Raw genomic sequence first — 17,083 nt, 5'->3', positions numbered from 1 at the left:
GCCAGACCAAAGCAATCGAGTTGCGTTGTCCTTCCAATCGATTACAGAATCGTCGTTCAGGATTACTGCTCTGACAACCACTGCTCTGACAACCACTCCTCCTCCTCCTCCTTGTTCTTCTTCTTTTCTTCTTCTTCTTCTTCTTCTTCTTCTTCTTCTTCTTCTTCTTCTTCTTCTTCTTCTTCTTCTTCTTCTTCTTCTTCTTCTTCTTCGTCTTCTTCTTCTTCGTCTTCATCTTCTTCATATTTAATGGGATTACTCTCTCTTTTGAAAGCCCTTTTTTGCTGCTTTATCCGCCCCCTTCTCCTCTTCTGTGCCCAGTCACCTTCTTCTTCTTGTCCTCTGACTAAATAAGATAATAATAAGTCCTTCCCACCCATTTCCCACTCTGCTATAACTTCTCTATTTCTCAGGTTTCTGAGAGGGACTAAAAGCCTCTCTCAGCAGCTGCTGCTGCACACCTTCTCCAGAAACTCCCACAACACTCAGAAATCTCCTTGCTGCATCCACAGTTATGTAAATTCTCTAAGGTTTTCTTTCTGTTCCAGCAGTACAGTTAATTGCCATTGCCAAAAATGCCAAAAACGTCATCTGGTCCTTACAAAAGCAAAACTTAGCATGCTTCCTAAATGACTTGTCCTCCTTAGCTTCTTGTGTCACATCATTCTTACGTTTCCCTCCATTCCTTTAGCAGCTTCAGCATACAACAATCCCTTTTCTGCTCTCATTTTTATATACTTTCTCTTCCTTAATTCTTTTTGGACACTGTGCTGACCCTATATCATGTTTTCCCTTGCGGTGCAGGCACTTTGCTTGCGCTTCCTCAGCTTAACACTTCTCCACATAGCAGCTGTCCTCCCCACATCTCCCACATCTTCTGACTTCATTGCGCACTGCAGCAACTTGTCCATTATTCTTGATAACGAAAACGTCTGAGAGGAGCTCTGTCATGTGGGCTCACACTGTAACTTACGTAATCAAGGTACACTCTTTCTGGCAATTCCCCTTCAACATTTACAGACTTACAAACACAGAGACTTACTGTCCTTCTTCCCTTCTTGGAATCTAGCTATTCTTGTCTCTCGCACACCTGCAACATCCCGAAATGACTCAGCCTCTACTGACAGTGCCACGTCACTTATCACTCCCTTCATCTTTGCTTTTAATCCGAGTGGGAAGCAAGTCACATAGATACCGTCTAAATATCTCGATCTTAAGGGCTCTATCACTCTGACGCTTTGATATACAATCAATGATCATCCATCCCACTTCAACTTATCCTGTAATGATCATACATCTCCAAGTTTTCCCCGTACAAACTTTCCGGCCTCATGTGGGCCCTTGAAAACCCTGTCTTCCCTTGTCACAGCTATCACCCAACAAAATACGTCTCCTCTGTTCTCAATGACTGACTAGAATCACTTGAACAATTTGATGTATTCTTTTTATTTTCTAACCCTCTCTTGTCCTCATTCTCATTTCCAGTTTTGCTCTCCAACTCCGTTTCCGAGGCCATTTCCGCCATCACTCCACCAGCCACTTTGGCTTTAGGTGCTGCAATAAAAATGAAAATGTATATTGCATTCAGTCCAAAGGTCAGGGAATCGAAAGCGCTCCGATAAATGCCAGTGACCTGATTTAGTTGTTATAATGGCACTTATATGTAGTTTTCGTGAAGTAATATAATTCTGAAGTAATATAATTCATTAAATTATTAGTATGAGCATAGTATTATGGTGTGTGCATATCGTTATCGGTAGTACAGCGCATTGGTAAAGTTTTGTATCGTTTAGTTAGAATAGTTAAGTGTACTTTAGCATCCCAGTATGAAAGTGTCACAATATTAGTCTATCACTATAATTCATTTGTAGACTTCTGCGTTATTATAGTAATTCTCAGTGTAAGTCATCAATTTATTAGCATGCTTTGCTTATCTGCTGCAAACTGATGACATATATGACGTTCCCTTTAGAAAAATAATGTGATTCTATTCTATTCTATACAAATGCTGAAATATAAAGCCGAGTCTTTCTACCCGGGCATGGACCAGTTGGTGTACAGACTAACGTTATGACTTAAATGAAGCATGTTTTGCATCAGTATTAACAGGAGTCTGCTGTACATGAGACCTGCAACTTCCTTTTTCCTGCCAACAGGAGGCTGAGGGTAAGTGTTGATGCCATGGGCGACAAATTAACAGACAGCAAAAGCTATTATCTGATCACTGCTAAAACATAATAAACACATATCAGATAGGGAAAAAGACATACCGGTGTGTGCGCACATGCACACACACACACACACACACACACACACACACACACACACACACACACACACACACACACACACACACACACACACACACACACACACCAAAACACATAGAAGGAACAGTGATAAAACTTAAGTAAGCTCTCAAATGAAAACACACACCCCATCCTACAGTTATATTTAAGCTTCAACAGACTTGCCTGTTATGCAACTGCCAGTGACTCCAACTCTAATATAGTTAAATGCATTTCTTATTTTCACCATGAATAAATAAACCCTCCAGACAATTGGTCCAGGCTATTACCAAGGAGCGAGTCGATGTCATTTAAATGACCACATTAGAAAACGACCCTGACAATCATCCTATTAGCATGTTGATACAAACAATAAATAAACTTGGTGATGACTTGGTGGCTGGCCTCTGTTTACCGGCAATAGACGAGGACTGTATCTGGTAACAGGTGAGAGCCTTGTGTGTGTGTGGAACCATATTTGCATAGGCTGCAACATGTATTGAGCCCACAGCTTGAGTCAAATCATTTTACTACTGGAGCACACAAGAGCAGTCTGGCACAGTCAAAACGTTCGGTGAAAAGAGCAGGATAGCTGACGTCCAACTGGGCTGGTTGGAGGGACACAGACCTCTCCATTCACTGCTCTTCTTTGGAATCCTTTGCTAAAGGTAGGACAAAGCTGACAAAACTTGCTCACGTACACACTCACGGAAGTGCACACGGTGAGAAGACACAATGTAAAAGACCCTCTCTGACATGCACGCACAACCAGGGAGATACATATGCAACATCCATCCATCCATTATGCAAAAATAAATACAGAGAGACAAGAGATGGCAGGTCAGATGTACAGACACACATGCAAAACTATTTCAGACAGGCAAGTTTCTAATGGTGTTGTCATCTAAGTTGCACAAGAAGCTACAATGATGGTCAGTGCAGAGTAATATTTTTTTTGTAGTTTGCAGTTGATAAGCTGACAGCTAGATGTAGGTAGAGTAACCCTCTCATTTTAATTCTCTGATGCCATATCAGGTTCCACTGGGGGAGGAGCTTGGTGCCTCCGAACCAATCAGGACGAGCAGAACCAGGTCAGGTAGCCGAGGAGGACCACGGAGAGACCAGGCAGGGCAGAGAAGCCACGCACACGCCGTGAGGTAAGAGACCAGATACAGTACACCCTCAAACACACACACACACACACACACACACACACACACACACACACACACACACCTTTAACCCCACGAGATCACAGCTTCCCACCAGTCTTGCGTGCATGCGTGCGTGTGTGTGTGTGTGTGTGTGTGTGTGTGTGTGTGTGTGTGTGTGTGTGTGTGTGTGTGTGTGTGTGTGTGTGCGTGTGTGTGGCTTCCAGCATGTCGGCCTATGTGCATGCATGCGTGTGTGTTTGCATGACACCTACAGCATTAAATAGGGCATTGCCATTTTAGTCAGTGGGAGATTTGGGAGAGAAACGTCTGTGAGCATGCTCAGGGTTGAAGTGCTTGGGCCAGTTAAAGAAGTGCCATGTAGATGTTTAGGTAGGGCAAACTCCCATGCCTCATCGCGTGTTTCATACTGCAGGTGTCACAGCATACTAGAAAGAGACCGTGGGAGAGGAGCTGTGCAAACATATGGCAAAACCAGAGCAGAATTTGTTATGACTTAAATCATATATGGCTATTTCCTTTTATTTATTTATTTTTTTGTTGCTTTTTTCAGTTTTAGCAAAGTATTGCAACATCATCCAAACATTTTGTTAGTTTAAACAACTTCTATTCAAAACGTGTTTTCAGTTAGGAAGACAAAGTGGATAAGTTTGCATTTGTGTACATTTGGATCTGAATGTGTGCGAGTGTGGGTGTGTGCAAGTTTGTATGACTGTGGGTGTGTGTGTGTGTGTGTGTGTGTGTGTGTGAGGGGACAGAAAGCAGGTCCCCTCTGTGTATCACTCTCTATTTATAGTGAGAACAAATCCCAGATATGAGAGGAATTCTTCTACCACTTAGTGGCGAGCGAGCGGGGGAGGGAGACCGCACCGGAGAAAGACAGAGAGGAAGAGATGGAGAGGAACCGAGTGAGAGGAAAACGGATAGATGAGAGGGGGAGTGACAGAGAGAAAGAGAGAATGAGAGAGAGAGAGAGAGAGAGAGAGAGAGAGAGAGAGAGAGAGAGAGAGAGAGAGAGAGAGAGAGAGAGAGAGAGAGAGAGAGAGAGAGAGAGAGATAAAGGGTGAGTAAGGGAGACAGGGAAGAAGGAAAAGGGGAGGAATAGAGAAAAAGAGAGAGAGCAGGAAAAGGGTGACTAAAATCAAACACCAGAGGATACAGCATCATCAACAGGTGAGTGACCTCTGCTTTGTATATGTGTGTGTGTGTGTGTGTGTGTCTGTGTGTGTGTCTGTGTGTGTGTGTGCAACTGCTATGCTGACGAGCCAAACATTAGTAATTATTGAGCGCCATGTGTTGTCATGTAATGATTATTAATTTATCTAACAATAATTAACATTAAAGCTTCTCACACATCCTTAACGCCCGATGATGGAGGAAACAGTATTAAAGTCTTCCTTAACTGGTCTGAAAATAGATGGCAATATTTGCATAATTCTCACAGCAAAATCAACTGTTCCTCTTCGCAACAATAATGTCTTACAAAGAATTAATTTTGTTCGTAGTTCACTGAATTTATTTTCATCCATCTGATGTCAAGCGGATAATCTCACATGGATAACGAGACACTGATAACATCGGTTTGGCAAACACATACACACACTCAAGTATGCAAGGAAACACACACACACACGCACGCACGCACGCACACACACACACACACAACTGAAAGCTTCTTTGTTAGGCATCCATCCAGAGGTCTAGAGGATTTTAATGTTTTGAATATTCAACATCCTGCAGAAATGAGCTTACATTTGTTGTTGAAATGTGTGCGTGCGTGCATGCATGCATACGTGTGTGTGTTTGTTAAAGAGAGAGGGCTTGTTATTCTTTGAACCCTCATGTCAGGGGGCAGCTGTCCTATCCAATCAAATATCTCTCATAGTTAATCATAGATACCCTCACACTGTCTGTGCAAGTGCAAGTGAGTATGTGTGTGCAAGTGAGTGTGTGTGCACACACGCGCATGAGTGTAAGCAGTAAAGCCCTTTCCTGGATGTTGTCGTATAAACAGAAGCCTAGAAACAGTTACTAAGAGAACGATGAGACGACCCCCGCCCCCCCCTTCCCACGTTTCGCTGTGCTACCCTGAGCTACTTGTAGAGGGGGGTAAAATAGGCCATGGAAACTTCTTCGGTTGAGGGGCCGCTTCGGTCAGCGTTGATCTGCAACATGAGAGAGACAAAGAGAGAGAGAGAGAGAGAGAGAGAGAGAGAGAGAGAGAGAGAGAGAGAGAGAGAGAGAGAGAGAGAGAGAGAGAGAGAGAGAGAGAGAGAGAGACAGACAGAATTTACAACAGCTCTTTATTTAACATGAAACAAACTGACAATTGCACAACTCTTTTTTTTCCAGTTGCCAACAAAGTCACTCCTTTACAGCGACATACAGAGTACACAGAGTTCAGCTTCCATCACAGAACCCCCAAATTGAATCAAAGCTGGAGAGAGAGAGAGAGAGAGAGAGAGAGAGAGAGAGAGAGAGAGAGAGAGAGAGAGAGAGAGAGAGAGAGAGAGAGAGAGAGAGAGAGAGAGAGAGAGAGAGAGAGAGAGAGAGAGAGAGATATGGAGGGAGAGATGGAGGGAGAGATGGAGGGAGAGGGAGGACTCTAGGATGAATGAGAAGGGGAGGATGAGCAACAAAGGGAGGAGACTGTATCCAGAAAAGACAATAGAAAGTAAAGAGCAGACCCCAATGGAATCTGCTGCATGTTCCCCCCTTTTCTGTGCTTTTTGTTGCTTGACATCTTTTTGCCTCTTAGGTATAAAACAGCCATTTAGTGACATAACTAAATGTATTTAGACATTCTGCTCACTTCAGTCAAGGTGGGAGTAACTTCAGTACTTGTGGAAATTGATCGCTTAACTTTGAAGTTTACGGTTTTTATTATCAGCATTATTTCAAAAACCATTTTTAAAGTGTAAATAAAATTGACTTGACTTAAATGCAATCAATATAAACACTTTAAACAGCCTGTAGTAAGCATGGCTTTAAGAAATTAATGATTTCAAGTACAGGAATATTAACGAGGCAAGCAGTTTGTGTGTGTTGTGCGTACGTGCGCCAGTGGTTCGGTCTGGTGGTTTTGTCCAATCACATTATTTTCTGTCTTGTCTCCAGGTGAAAATGGAATCTGCCAATGGCAGTTATTGCGCCATCTCTACCTGTGGCTCTAACGGCTCGTCTATCTCCTTCCCTCCATCCCGCGCGCACATGTGTGCGTGCATGTGTGTGTTTCCGCACGCGTGCGTGTGTGTGTGCGTGCATATGTGTGCGGGCATGTGTGGTTTTGCGTGCGTGTGCGCGTGTGTCGCTGTATCACATACGCTATGGAAGGCGTGTCTACGTGCCTCTAATCGCCCTACTGAAAGAAAGAAGGAAAGGAAATCTGTCAAATAAATTAAAACGTGGCTCCATAGATGAACACACAAAGACAAGACTCCTGTTTTATCACGTCTATCTATTCTGCCTATTATTGTCTTAAAAAAAGCCATGTTTTGTTTTTCTTTTGGCAAATGAACATAAAGCACATCTCCATAATATGCAACTTAAACCTAGTATGGCACGACGCTGTCTGAATGTAATGGAGCCTGACCGAACACCAACACCAAATGAAAACAGTCTATCGATGGAGCAAACTTGTCTTAATGCAAATCAACTGCTGCATTGTTTCAAGCTATTGGCCCTTATTTCTAACCCCCCCCCAGTGGCGCCCCCAAGGGGTGGCCAGGGGTGGCCACGGCCACCCTGATACTATCCCTGGCCCCCCCGCTGGCCCCCCAGCCACGAGTCGCATATGCAGAATATGCTTCTGATTATGCATAATATGCTTCTATCTGATATTTCACATTAGGTGCTGTTCATTTAAATCAATAATGTATATTTTTCTTAACTCTCGTATTGACAGTTTTCAACTAGCCTATACAGTATACTACAACAGCAGCATAGAATTCCCGAAATTCAGTCATGGCTTTTGGTTTTGGTGTGCCACCCCAAGATTTTCAGTGACCCCATTTGGCCACCCCGATGAAAAATTTCTGGGGGCGCCACTGCCCCCCCCCAAAAAGAGATCCGAAGGAAAATGTGTGAAACAAGTGACATGCATTGGAACCAAGTGGGGTTACCTCACTCCATTATTTGAATTTGTAGATTCTTTGAAAATCAAGGCGGAGGCTGCATGTTGAGGTGACCTGTTGACATGGACAGTTTTCAGTGTGTGTCTTTGGCGGTGTGTTTGGTTGGTAAAGCTGTCCTGTTAACTCTAACTGCTGTACCTGCTCGGAGCAGACTGGGATGGGAGACTTACTTTACCTACATTCACATTTCTAAGCTTACCTGTCCTACACTTGTGTTTTAGAGGCTTCCCTGACATTTGCCGGCCTTATTTGAGGCTCTCGCACACTTTCATTCTCACATGCCCCGACGTCTCTCTCATGCCCCGGTCTCTCTTTCATGAATGATTCAGGCAATAGTTCCTGTACGCGTCTCTTTCTGTAAGAGTCGCTAAGCAACTGAAACGCAATCCCTGGTCTGCAAATGGACAGAAACAGTGCCACAATGGCCCCAGCGTGCACACACACACACACACACACACACACACACACACACACACACACACACACACACACACACCTGTCTCTGAACGTGTGTAATCTGTGTTTTATTGCAGGACAGTGGACTTGCCGGGGCGATTATGTCAAAACCTTCATCTAACGTCAAGGCCCTTCAGGTAAAAACAACAAAACAAAAAAGGAAAAGTTTTTATCAGCGATATTTCTGCTTGCGAGTCTCATGTCACAGAATTGTATGTGAAACTTGGAACAAAATGTTATGAGTGTGATGCCCTATACAGAAATACATCTCGGGAAGCTGCAGGAAAACTGAGCAGATATTCCCCGGATATAGCATTATAAGAACTGGGGTCCTATTGTGATCCTCTCAAGCTCAATGGGAAGAGCATGCAGATAGAAGAGCTTAAAAACACGAACCAAACGGCATTCAAGGCATCGGCACTACTCACCAGGGTTATACACAGAAGACTGGGGTATTTCCACATGAAAGTATTTATTGATAAAGGCAGATACAGTACTGTACTCCTAACTCGGAGTTCAGTGTGCATATATCAAGGCCGTATAAGTGCAGGGTTTCAGCATAGGCAAAAGGATGCAGTGTTGTCGCTATGTATGTGTGCGTTGGCATGTGTATTTCTGTCTGTGCATGTTTATGTCTGTTTCCTTTAAACTGCATGTGTATGCATAGACCTGTCTGTATGCAAGCAACCATTAGTTTACGTGCATGTGTGCATGCCTTTGCGTATGTCTGTTGGTAATTTGCATTGTGTGTGTGTGTGTGTGTGTGTGTGTGTGTGTGTGTGTGTGTGTGTGTGTGTGTTTGTCTGCATGTCCTCATTTCTAAATGTCTCCGTGTGAAAATAGTTGTGTGTGGATATGTGTGTGGTCAGTTATATGTGTGCATGTTCGAGAGGGTCTCCTCCACTGTCTCTCTTCTCATTGTGCTCATTTTCTTGTCTAACCATGGGATAGGCAGCAGGACAGAGAATTCTTAAATACCAGAAAGGTACAAATACCAGGTCCATTTATTCAGTCTGCAACCCTTGTTCTGGAGTGCCGACGAATCAATCTCTACTGTACATTTCATTTTAACGACGTGTCCACGTAGATCAGCGATCAGGAGCAGCAAGACGCTGTTAAAACGTAATTTACATTTCATCCAGGAAAAAAAAGACTCTTTAGTCTGCACCCCACGGCAAGAAATCCATTCATTCATCAACCGGCGGCAGTGGATGAAAATCTCCACAATCCACCAGTCATTAGAGTCGTTCTCTTTTTTTTACCTGAAACCCTGTAGATTGCTCAAAGCACCTCCAAGAAATAGGAGTTTACCTGCCATGATGGTTTGTGGAGGGGAAAAGTTTACCAACCATGACTAAAACCCCAAAGCTGTGTCGCTTTACACCATTTGAGCCCCCGAGGAAAAGGATGAATTACTAAGTAAGAGTCGAGGCTAAAAAAAACCTCATTGTCTTACTTCGCTTCATTAATCCCCACATTCTCTTTTCATTAGCTTTACTCTACCAAGACCAGAGAGCGGTTTGGTTTACTTGTGCTGATGGCAGGGGTTTGGGTATTTTACTGGAGGCTATTCCAACAGGGCAGCCGACCTGCCCTGAAACGCCACAACTCTTTATTTGTTGCTCTCCTCCCGTGTTCACAAGACATTTTAACAAAGTTTAACTCAGGAGCTGATCCGAGTCTTTGGTTGTGCCCACTGGAATGTCAGAAGACGACTGCTTACAGCATGCAGAGCGTAAATAATTCACAATATTTTGTGCAAAAGCGACATCAATACAAATCTCAGCAAACATGCTTTGCATGAAGTGATTTGCTCAGCGCTTTATTCAGTCTTTGAACTTTAAACTGAAGACGGGGAAAACGATCTCTCATACAAACGGCTTCCTCCTCTATGTAGCTCAATTACTCCAGAACCAGGGTTGGACCGCACGCCCTCTCTGTACAGATATACAATATGAGGATAATATGTACAGCAGAGTACAGTACAGTGCAATACAATACAAAACACATCACATCTAAGTGACAGGGTTTGAGCGCAGGCTGCATGGCAGGGACATCAACTCAGCCAGCAGACTCTTACCTTTGCGCTGTGTATGAGTATGCTGTGTATGTGTTTGCATTCGTGTGTGTATATATTTTTGTTTTTATTTTCATGATGACGCATGGCTTTCTATAGACCATGGAAATACCAGAAGTAGCAGCCATAATCAAAATAGAGCGATTGAAGGAAAAAGTTTGAGCACATACATAAGATACACAGACAGACAGACACACAGAGAGAGAGAGAGAGAGAGAGAGAGAGAGAGAGAGAGAGAGAGAGAGAGAGAGAGAGAGAGAGAGAGAGAGAGAGATGTAAACTGAGGTGTTCTGTTATGTGTTGAAAGCATATCATTGGTTGCGTCTGCTGTCCATCAGGCTAATTTGAATATCCCGATGGGAGCTCTGCGTCCAGGGGCGGGACATCCTGTCAGGAGGAGAGAAGAGACAGTAGATACAGAAGCTGTAAGTCAATACAGAGGACAAAAACACACAAATACACAATGTGCACACACACACGTGTGCAGACAGACTCTAAAACCTCTTAGTATTAAGTTACAAGTGTATTAAGTGAAGTATTATTAAGTGTATAATATTTACTGTGAGCAAAAAGCCTTAAAGGGACAGTTCACCCCCAAATCAAAAATACACAGACCTTGTTGTAAGCAGTTTCATGTAGGTGTAGTTCGGTCTAAGAAAGTCGTTCCTACATGAAACTGCTCGCAGGGGTCTGTGGATCATCTTGAGTAACCGGGTCATGATTTCTGGGGAAAAAAATATTACTGTCGAGTTTTTCAAAATGTATTCATTATTTTGTTGGCACTCTGACCAACACAAACCGAGTGCCACCTACTTCCACTGTATTTAAAAGAAGGCAGCCATCTCCAAAACTGGGCAACTCACACCAAAACGATCTAGATGGATAAATAGCAGTACAGGTAAGAGGGAAAACATGTATTGTTGATGTTGGGGGGAACTGTCCCTTTAAAGCCGGGGTAGGGAGGTTTTTTATGGCGTCATTGAGCAAATATTTCACAATAACCTTTCAGCATATTGTAATTTGAGTGGTCTGGGAGACTCCTAAACCTCCTCTTGGCTCTGTACTCAGGCTTTAAAAAAAATCAGCTTTCAGAGCAATGCAGTTCACTGGTGCTGTCATCAGATTCACGTTTATGCAAGCGGCGATTTAAGTTTGAACCATGCAGCCCCCCCTCGTTGTATTCCTGCTTCTGATTGGATTTGGGTGATTGATTGACAGGCCCATTCCCCAGAACCGCCCCAGGCCACGGCTCAGACACCAGAGGAGAAGAAGACGATGCCGGGCGCAGTGAAACTCCCGGGGCCCGCCGTCAACCTGTCAGAGCTGCAAAATGTCAAGAGCGAACTACGATGGGTCACCAAGGACTAGCCCGCAGGTGGTTCTACTCATACACACGTCCATAATAACGAGGAATACTGCTGAATTTCAGCTTTCAATTTTGAAGTTTTACTTCAAAAACCAAAACTAATCATTTGAAAAAAATAAGCACTTTAAAGCACAAAATGGAAATCAAATATAGATCTCTCCAAAAGGATTAGCAACAAGGCAATCGTTTGGCTGGAGAACTGGTAACTGTAGTGAATGGCATGTCTCTAAGCTGTATTGTATCTGGTGGGGATTTCAATTTGAATTAAAATGAAAATAAAAATTTGTTTGCATGATGATATTGAGGTAAATGAAAGCAAAACACACAGCAAGTGTGATATTAGAGGGCAATTCTGGCATTTTTAAACATGGGACCCTATTTTCCCATCATTTGGGGTCTAAATCAACATTTTTGGAATTGGTCCAGCACTGTGTGAGAACCCTTGCATATGAAACTTATGTGACTTCGTGGATGCTATGCCACTGTATTGTTTATAAGGGTGGGGATACCTGCAGTCAGTTGAGACTGAAGAGGCCCCTTAGGATGCGTGATGAAACGTTTCTCTCAATAAACGCTGTGTCCAGCTGAACTGATTCAACTTTCTGGGATCACATCCTGATGTGTAATGACGGCGATCGGTTAATAAAACCCGTGTTCTGACTATTTATGCCGTTTTGTCGAAAAATTCTACCGGAGCACGAATCGACAGCAGTCTAGGCCGTGAGACTTAAAAAAAGTCTAGAACATTTCAAGAATCTTTCCTCTCACGCAGGTGCAGAACGTACATGCTAGTTGGTCGTCGGCTGTAGTCTGTAGAGTGTTCAAGTGCTACTTTATGGGCCAGACGCAGGCAAAGTGAGTAGCACATCTCGATAGGCAGCACATATCGACAGAACGCCGGCGTATGAATGCATGCATATGAAATTAGTTTCAGTTGATACTGACAGCCAAAGAAGCTGGTTCACCCTCCTTTGCCCGCTGACTCACTCTCTCTCTCTCCCCCATCATCCTCTCTTCAATTTCTGGCAGCTCTTCATCCATATACTCTGGCTCAAATAAATACAGGCAGCACTCAAATTCAGTTGCCTCATTCACATTGTCGAAATCAGCTAAATATTCAGGCATGACTTTGGAAATAAATTATTGCTAGCAGTTCCTGTGTGTCTCAGGCTGTTCTACCTCAAATGAATGGTCAGCTCTGATCATCAATACATCAATACTATATATGTATGTATGTGTGTGTGTGTGTGTGTGTGTATATACACACACACACACACACACACACACACACATATATATAATACTATATATATATACATATACAAATCTATTTATCTAGTATATATTATAGTATATATTTGGCAATAGTGTTACATCATGCCAATAAAGCCATTTGAATTTGTATATAGTTCTACTATAATACATCCATAGTAGGGATCCTTTCATTAATGTCAGACACTCGTGATAAAAATCTGAGTTTGTTAAGTGGCAGAAACAAGCACTTTTATTTGACGTATGTTGACAGCGCAATTGCTCCAAAGGATTATATTGCAGCCCGTTTCACAGCTGCTGTCTGAAGCGTTATCAAATCAAAAAATGTTTGTCCCTATTAGTCATTTAGACCCCAAATGATGGAAAATAGTGCCCAGGTTTAAAAATACCAGAATTACCCTTTAAAGAAAGCGCCAAAAAAGCTACATATACATTTGATATTCTGCAGCATTCAGCATATGGATGTGATGGCATAACATAAATTATGGGTGATATAATTCAAATCATTTCCAATGCAGCACAACTTTTTTTCAGTAATTTTTCCAGATACTAGTCTGGTTATGATTTTATTTGAGTATATTGTCACTCATTAAAAAAACTTTGTACAGGTGAAGCACCATTAGAAAAAAAGGGAATTAATGTCACACCACCTAAAAATGTGTTTAATGTTTTTTTTTTTAAGAAAAAAAAAAGATTCTAACAGTCAATACTTGTTTTAATGGATATTGTGGTACAGTTGGGCAAATCAGGCTTTTTTATATTTACAGCCTGTTTCTAAATCTTAACCGGGCCAGAAACACATGTGGGTGTGTTAAGACGCAATTGAATCATCTACAACAGCAGCCAAAAAAAAAAAGAAGCATTTTTATAGCAACGGTGGAAAGGGATGAATTGAAAGTACAGTATTAAGGGACTGCAGTCATTGATAACAGCATGCAGTAAACAGAAGTCACCATATGGGGGCACTGTGTCCTGAGACACTTTTGTTTTGGGTCAATGATGAGCGTATAGTGATGTCTGAGTGCGTATGTGTGTATGGGCAGGGGGTGTTGAGTCAGGCACTATTTATACCGGTGTGTGTGTGTGTGTGTGTGTGTGTGTGTGTGTGTGTGTACGTGTGTGCTCGCAGCTGAGGGGCAATCTGTGCTGTGACTTTCTCAGCAGGGCAAATAAAAACACAATATCCAAACACAGGGTACTCTGACCTGTCCAAATCACATAGGGGTGAAGCAGAACGGGGAGAGGAGACATACAGAGAGAGTGAGCGACAGACAGACAGACAGACAGACAGACAGACAGACAGACAGACAGACAGACAGACAGACAGACAGACAGAGAGATGGAGAAAAAGAGACCATGGCCGGATTAAACCACCAGAGGGACCCGGTGCAAAAATGTACCATGGGCCCCTGCCAACCAAATCGATGATCAACTCAGTGCATTGTGCAAGTACAGAGAGAGGACATGGACCTTCTTAAGGCCTCTCCAATTTCACGTGTTTAAATGGTGTATATTCCCAAACAAATATGCATCTAATCAAGCCACCACTGCCAAAAATGTCAGACATGTAACTGGAGGAAAGAGAGACAGACAGACAGACAGACGATAGAGAGACAGACATAGACAGGTGAGAAGAAATACAGATGGGCAGACAGAGATAGCAAGGGTTGAGAGGAGAGGCAGAGAGCGGCGACTAAAGACTGAGACAGAGATAAAGCAACACACAGCGGAGGTGGGTGATAGATCAACTCCGATGTCATATCTAGACAGCTATACAGCATCCATCAATATTATCTCTTCAGCCTCCTCCTTATTGCCGCGGCAGACTGACTGTCACTGGGGGTCGACAGCCTCCGTTAGGTGAACCTGCAGGACCAGAGTGAACAATCTGACACTATCCCCTCTCTCTCTTTTCTCTGTGTCCTCTGTAGGATGCCTCTCGTCTACGGACCAACAAACCACAGTTGTATCCCCAAATATAAAGTTGCATTCAGTCGTCAACCTTTCTCTGTGAGGCCGAACCACCAGTCCACTGGCACCAATCGCTGGTGGCATTCAAGCAAATTACACCCAAACAAGAAGGCAGGCATCTGTTCCACGGAGTGAGATGATTTCACTTGTTTTCAATGCAGTTTGACTTCATGAACTTTCTTGAGAGAAACCTAAAGGGCAGATGAGTCCACTTATTCTCAGATTGAGTTCAGAGAGCTTAGACTGATTTGAGAATATCCTTCTGAAAAGGTTGTGTTGCATAGGAGCTAAGCAAAGTTCTTTTGCTTGTTTTATGAAAAATAAGAATGCAAAGTGCAAATGTAAGATTAAATTACAATGACAATCAGTAAATTAACTTGAACTATCCCATTTCCTGGAGTAAGCTGCGATAAAAAAGCAATAACTGTGAATGCCTTCCTTCATCACGTGACCAACAGATACAGAGAAAAACCGTAAACAGCAACTAAAGGATTCTGACATCTAACCCATCTGATGCTTTATTTAAAAAACAGCTTTAATGTAAGACTATACTTTTTTCCCTATATCATTAAGCCTACAGACTTGTGATATTGTTCTCTATCAAATGGTGCACTTTCAACTGCTACTGTGCACTATAATACAGGATGATGTTTGCGTTAAAATGTGCTCCTTTTTATTTCAGATGTTGTCGATTTTCTGTGCTTTTCAGCTGCTATGGTTTCATAAGAAATAGATGGATTTCTTCAGCAAACTGTTGCAATAAATCAAATCTTGGTTCATGACATAATCAAGCCTCGTCAATCTATATATCCATGTATTTGACGTGTGTGTGTGTGTGTGTGTGTGTGTGTGTGTGTGTGTGTGTGTGTGTGTGTGTGTGTGTGTCTTTCAATGCAAATCAGTATTGTCACAGTAAGTCACTAGCAAACTGGTTGTTTTGTTTATAATAATAATAATAATAATAATAATAATTTTAGTTATATAGCACTTTTCTAAAACAATGTTACAATGTGCTTTACAAAGAAATAAAACCAAGCAAGGCAAAAATAAGAATAAGAACAAATAAGTAAGAGGAAAAACAAAAACAGTATAAATAAATAAAAACAAATATCAAACATTTGTAAAGGCTATCACAAAAAGAAACGTTTTAAGACGAGATTTAAAAGAAGCTAGATACTTGGTTTGTCTTAGTTCGACAGGAAGAGAGTTCGATAGTGTGGGCGCTCCAACAGCAAAAGCCCGATCACCCTTTGTGACAAACTGAGACCTGAGAATAACCAGCAGGGCTCCATCTGCGGATCTTAATGGTCGAGAAGGTGTATACCAGGTCAATAAATCACAAATGTGTGTAGCAGCAAGACCACTTAAAGCCTTAAAAGTGAGCAATACAATTTTAAAATCAATTCGAAATACAACAGGGAGCCAGTGTAGGGAGGCAAGCACAGGAGTGATATGGTCATGCCTCTTTGTCCTGGTAATGAGCCAAGCAACGGCGTTTTATACCAGCTGCAGATGGTGGAGGGAGCCCTTGCTGATATCAGAGTAAAGTGCATTACAATAGTCAAGCTGAGAAAAGATAAAAGCATGTGCAACTTTTTGCAGATCAGCAATTGATGAAAATGACTTAATTTTGGAGATGAGCTTGAGCTGGAAAAAGCATGACTGAACAATATGTTTGATTTGATTATCAAAACTGAGCATTGAATATTACCCCAAGATTCCTAGCAGCCTGCTTAAGACTACCTGAAAGACCACCAATATTAGCACCAAAATCCGGGCTGATGGAATTTGGGGGACCGAACAGAATGACCTCAGACTTATCATTAAATTAAAAAAAATTTAGAAATCCAAGATTTAATGTCAGAGAGGCAAATTGTGAGATTTGCTAGGGTGCTATGATCTGTGGGTTTTCATGGCACATATAACTGAGTGTCATTAGCATAAAAATGGTAAAACATATCATGATTTTGAATGACCTGGCCAAGGGGCAGCGTGTATATAGAAAGAGAAGGGGGTCAAGAACTGAGCTTTGAGGTACAACACAATTCAAACGAGCCATCGAGGGAGTAGAGTTACCCAGAACAACAGAAAAAGTTCTTTTGGAGATGTAAGAGTGTAATAAGCTAAGAGCCGAGCCCTTGATGCCAACCCAAGTCTCTAAGTGATGTAAGAGAATGCTGTGGTCGACTGTGTAAAAGGCAGTACTTAAATCTAAATGAACTACAACCGAGCAGTCGCCTCTGTGCAGTCAGCGGTAGGTCATTAGTGACCTTAACTAGAGCTGTCTTGGTACTATGAAGTGCTCTAAAACCAGACTGGAAACTGTTAAAAACACTATTAGTGTTCAT

At 42.3% G+C, this 17,083-nt stretch overlaps 1 protein-coding gene across 2 annotated transcripts; it reads left to right on the top strand.

Annotated features, from left to right (window-relative positions):
- Positions 1-2,853: 2,853 nt before the first annotated feature.
- smpx (small muscle protein X-linked) lies at positions 2,854-15,515 on the top strand. Of its 2 annotated transcripts, XM_056299743.1 has the most exons (6): positions 2,854-2,956; positions 3,324-3,445; positions 8,127-8,186; positions 10,465-10,551; positions 11,345-11,501; positions 14,696-15,515. In XM_056299743.1, exons 3-5 carry the CDS (start codon positions 8,151-8,153, stop codon positions 11,492-11,494), a joined length of 273 nt encoding a protein of 90 aa, XP_056155718.1. In that variant the 5' UTR covers positions 2,854-2,956; positions 3,324-3,445; positions 8,127-8,150; the 3' UTR covers positions 11,495-11,501; positions 14,696-15,515. The 2 variants fall into 2 exon arrangements, with proteins under 2 accessions (XP_056155718.1, XP_056155717.1); XM_056299742.1 differs by lacking the exons at positions 2,854-2,956; positions 3,324-3,445 and adding an exon at positions 4,331-4,633.
- Positions 15,516-17,083: the final 1,568 nt, after the last annotated feature.

This window comes from Lampris incognitus, chromosome 19 (assembly GCF_029633865.1).
Source record: "Lampris incognitus isolate fLamInc1 chromosome 19, fLamInc1.hap2, whole genome shotgun sequence".
In the NCBI taxonomy this organism is placed as follows: domain Eukaryota; kingdom Metazoa; phylum Chordata; class Actinopteri; order Lampriformes; family Lampridae; genus Lampris; species Lampris incognitus.
This window is presented reverse-complemented; position numbering and strand designations above follow the sequence as displayed.

What these genes read in the sequence shown, in the direction of transcription:
- smpx (XM_056299743.1), top strand. Translation starts at nt 8,151, where the DNA reads ATGTCAAAACCTTCATCTAACGTCAAGGCCCTTCAG. An exon ending in CTAACGTCAAGGCCCTTCAG is followed by an intron (nt 8,187 to 10,464) that starts GTAAAAACAACA and finishes GCTGTCCATCAG; the next exon opens with GCTAATTTGAATATCCCGAT. An exon ending in AGACAGTAGATACAGAAGCT is followed by an intron (nt 10,552 to 11,344) that starts GTAAGTCAATAC and finishes ATTGATTGACAG; the next exon opens with GCCCATTCCCCAGAACCGCC.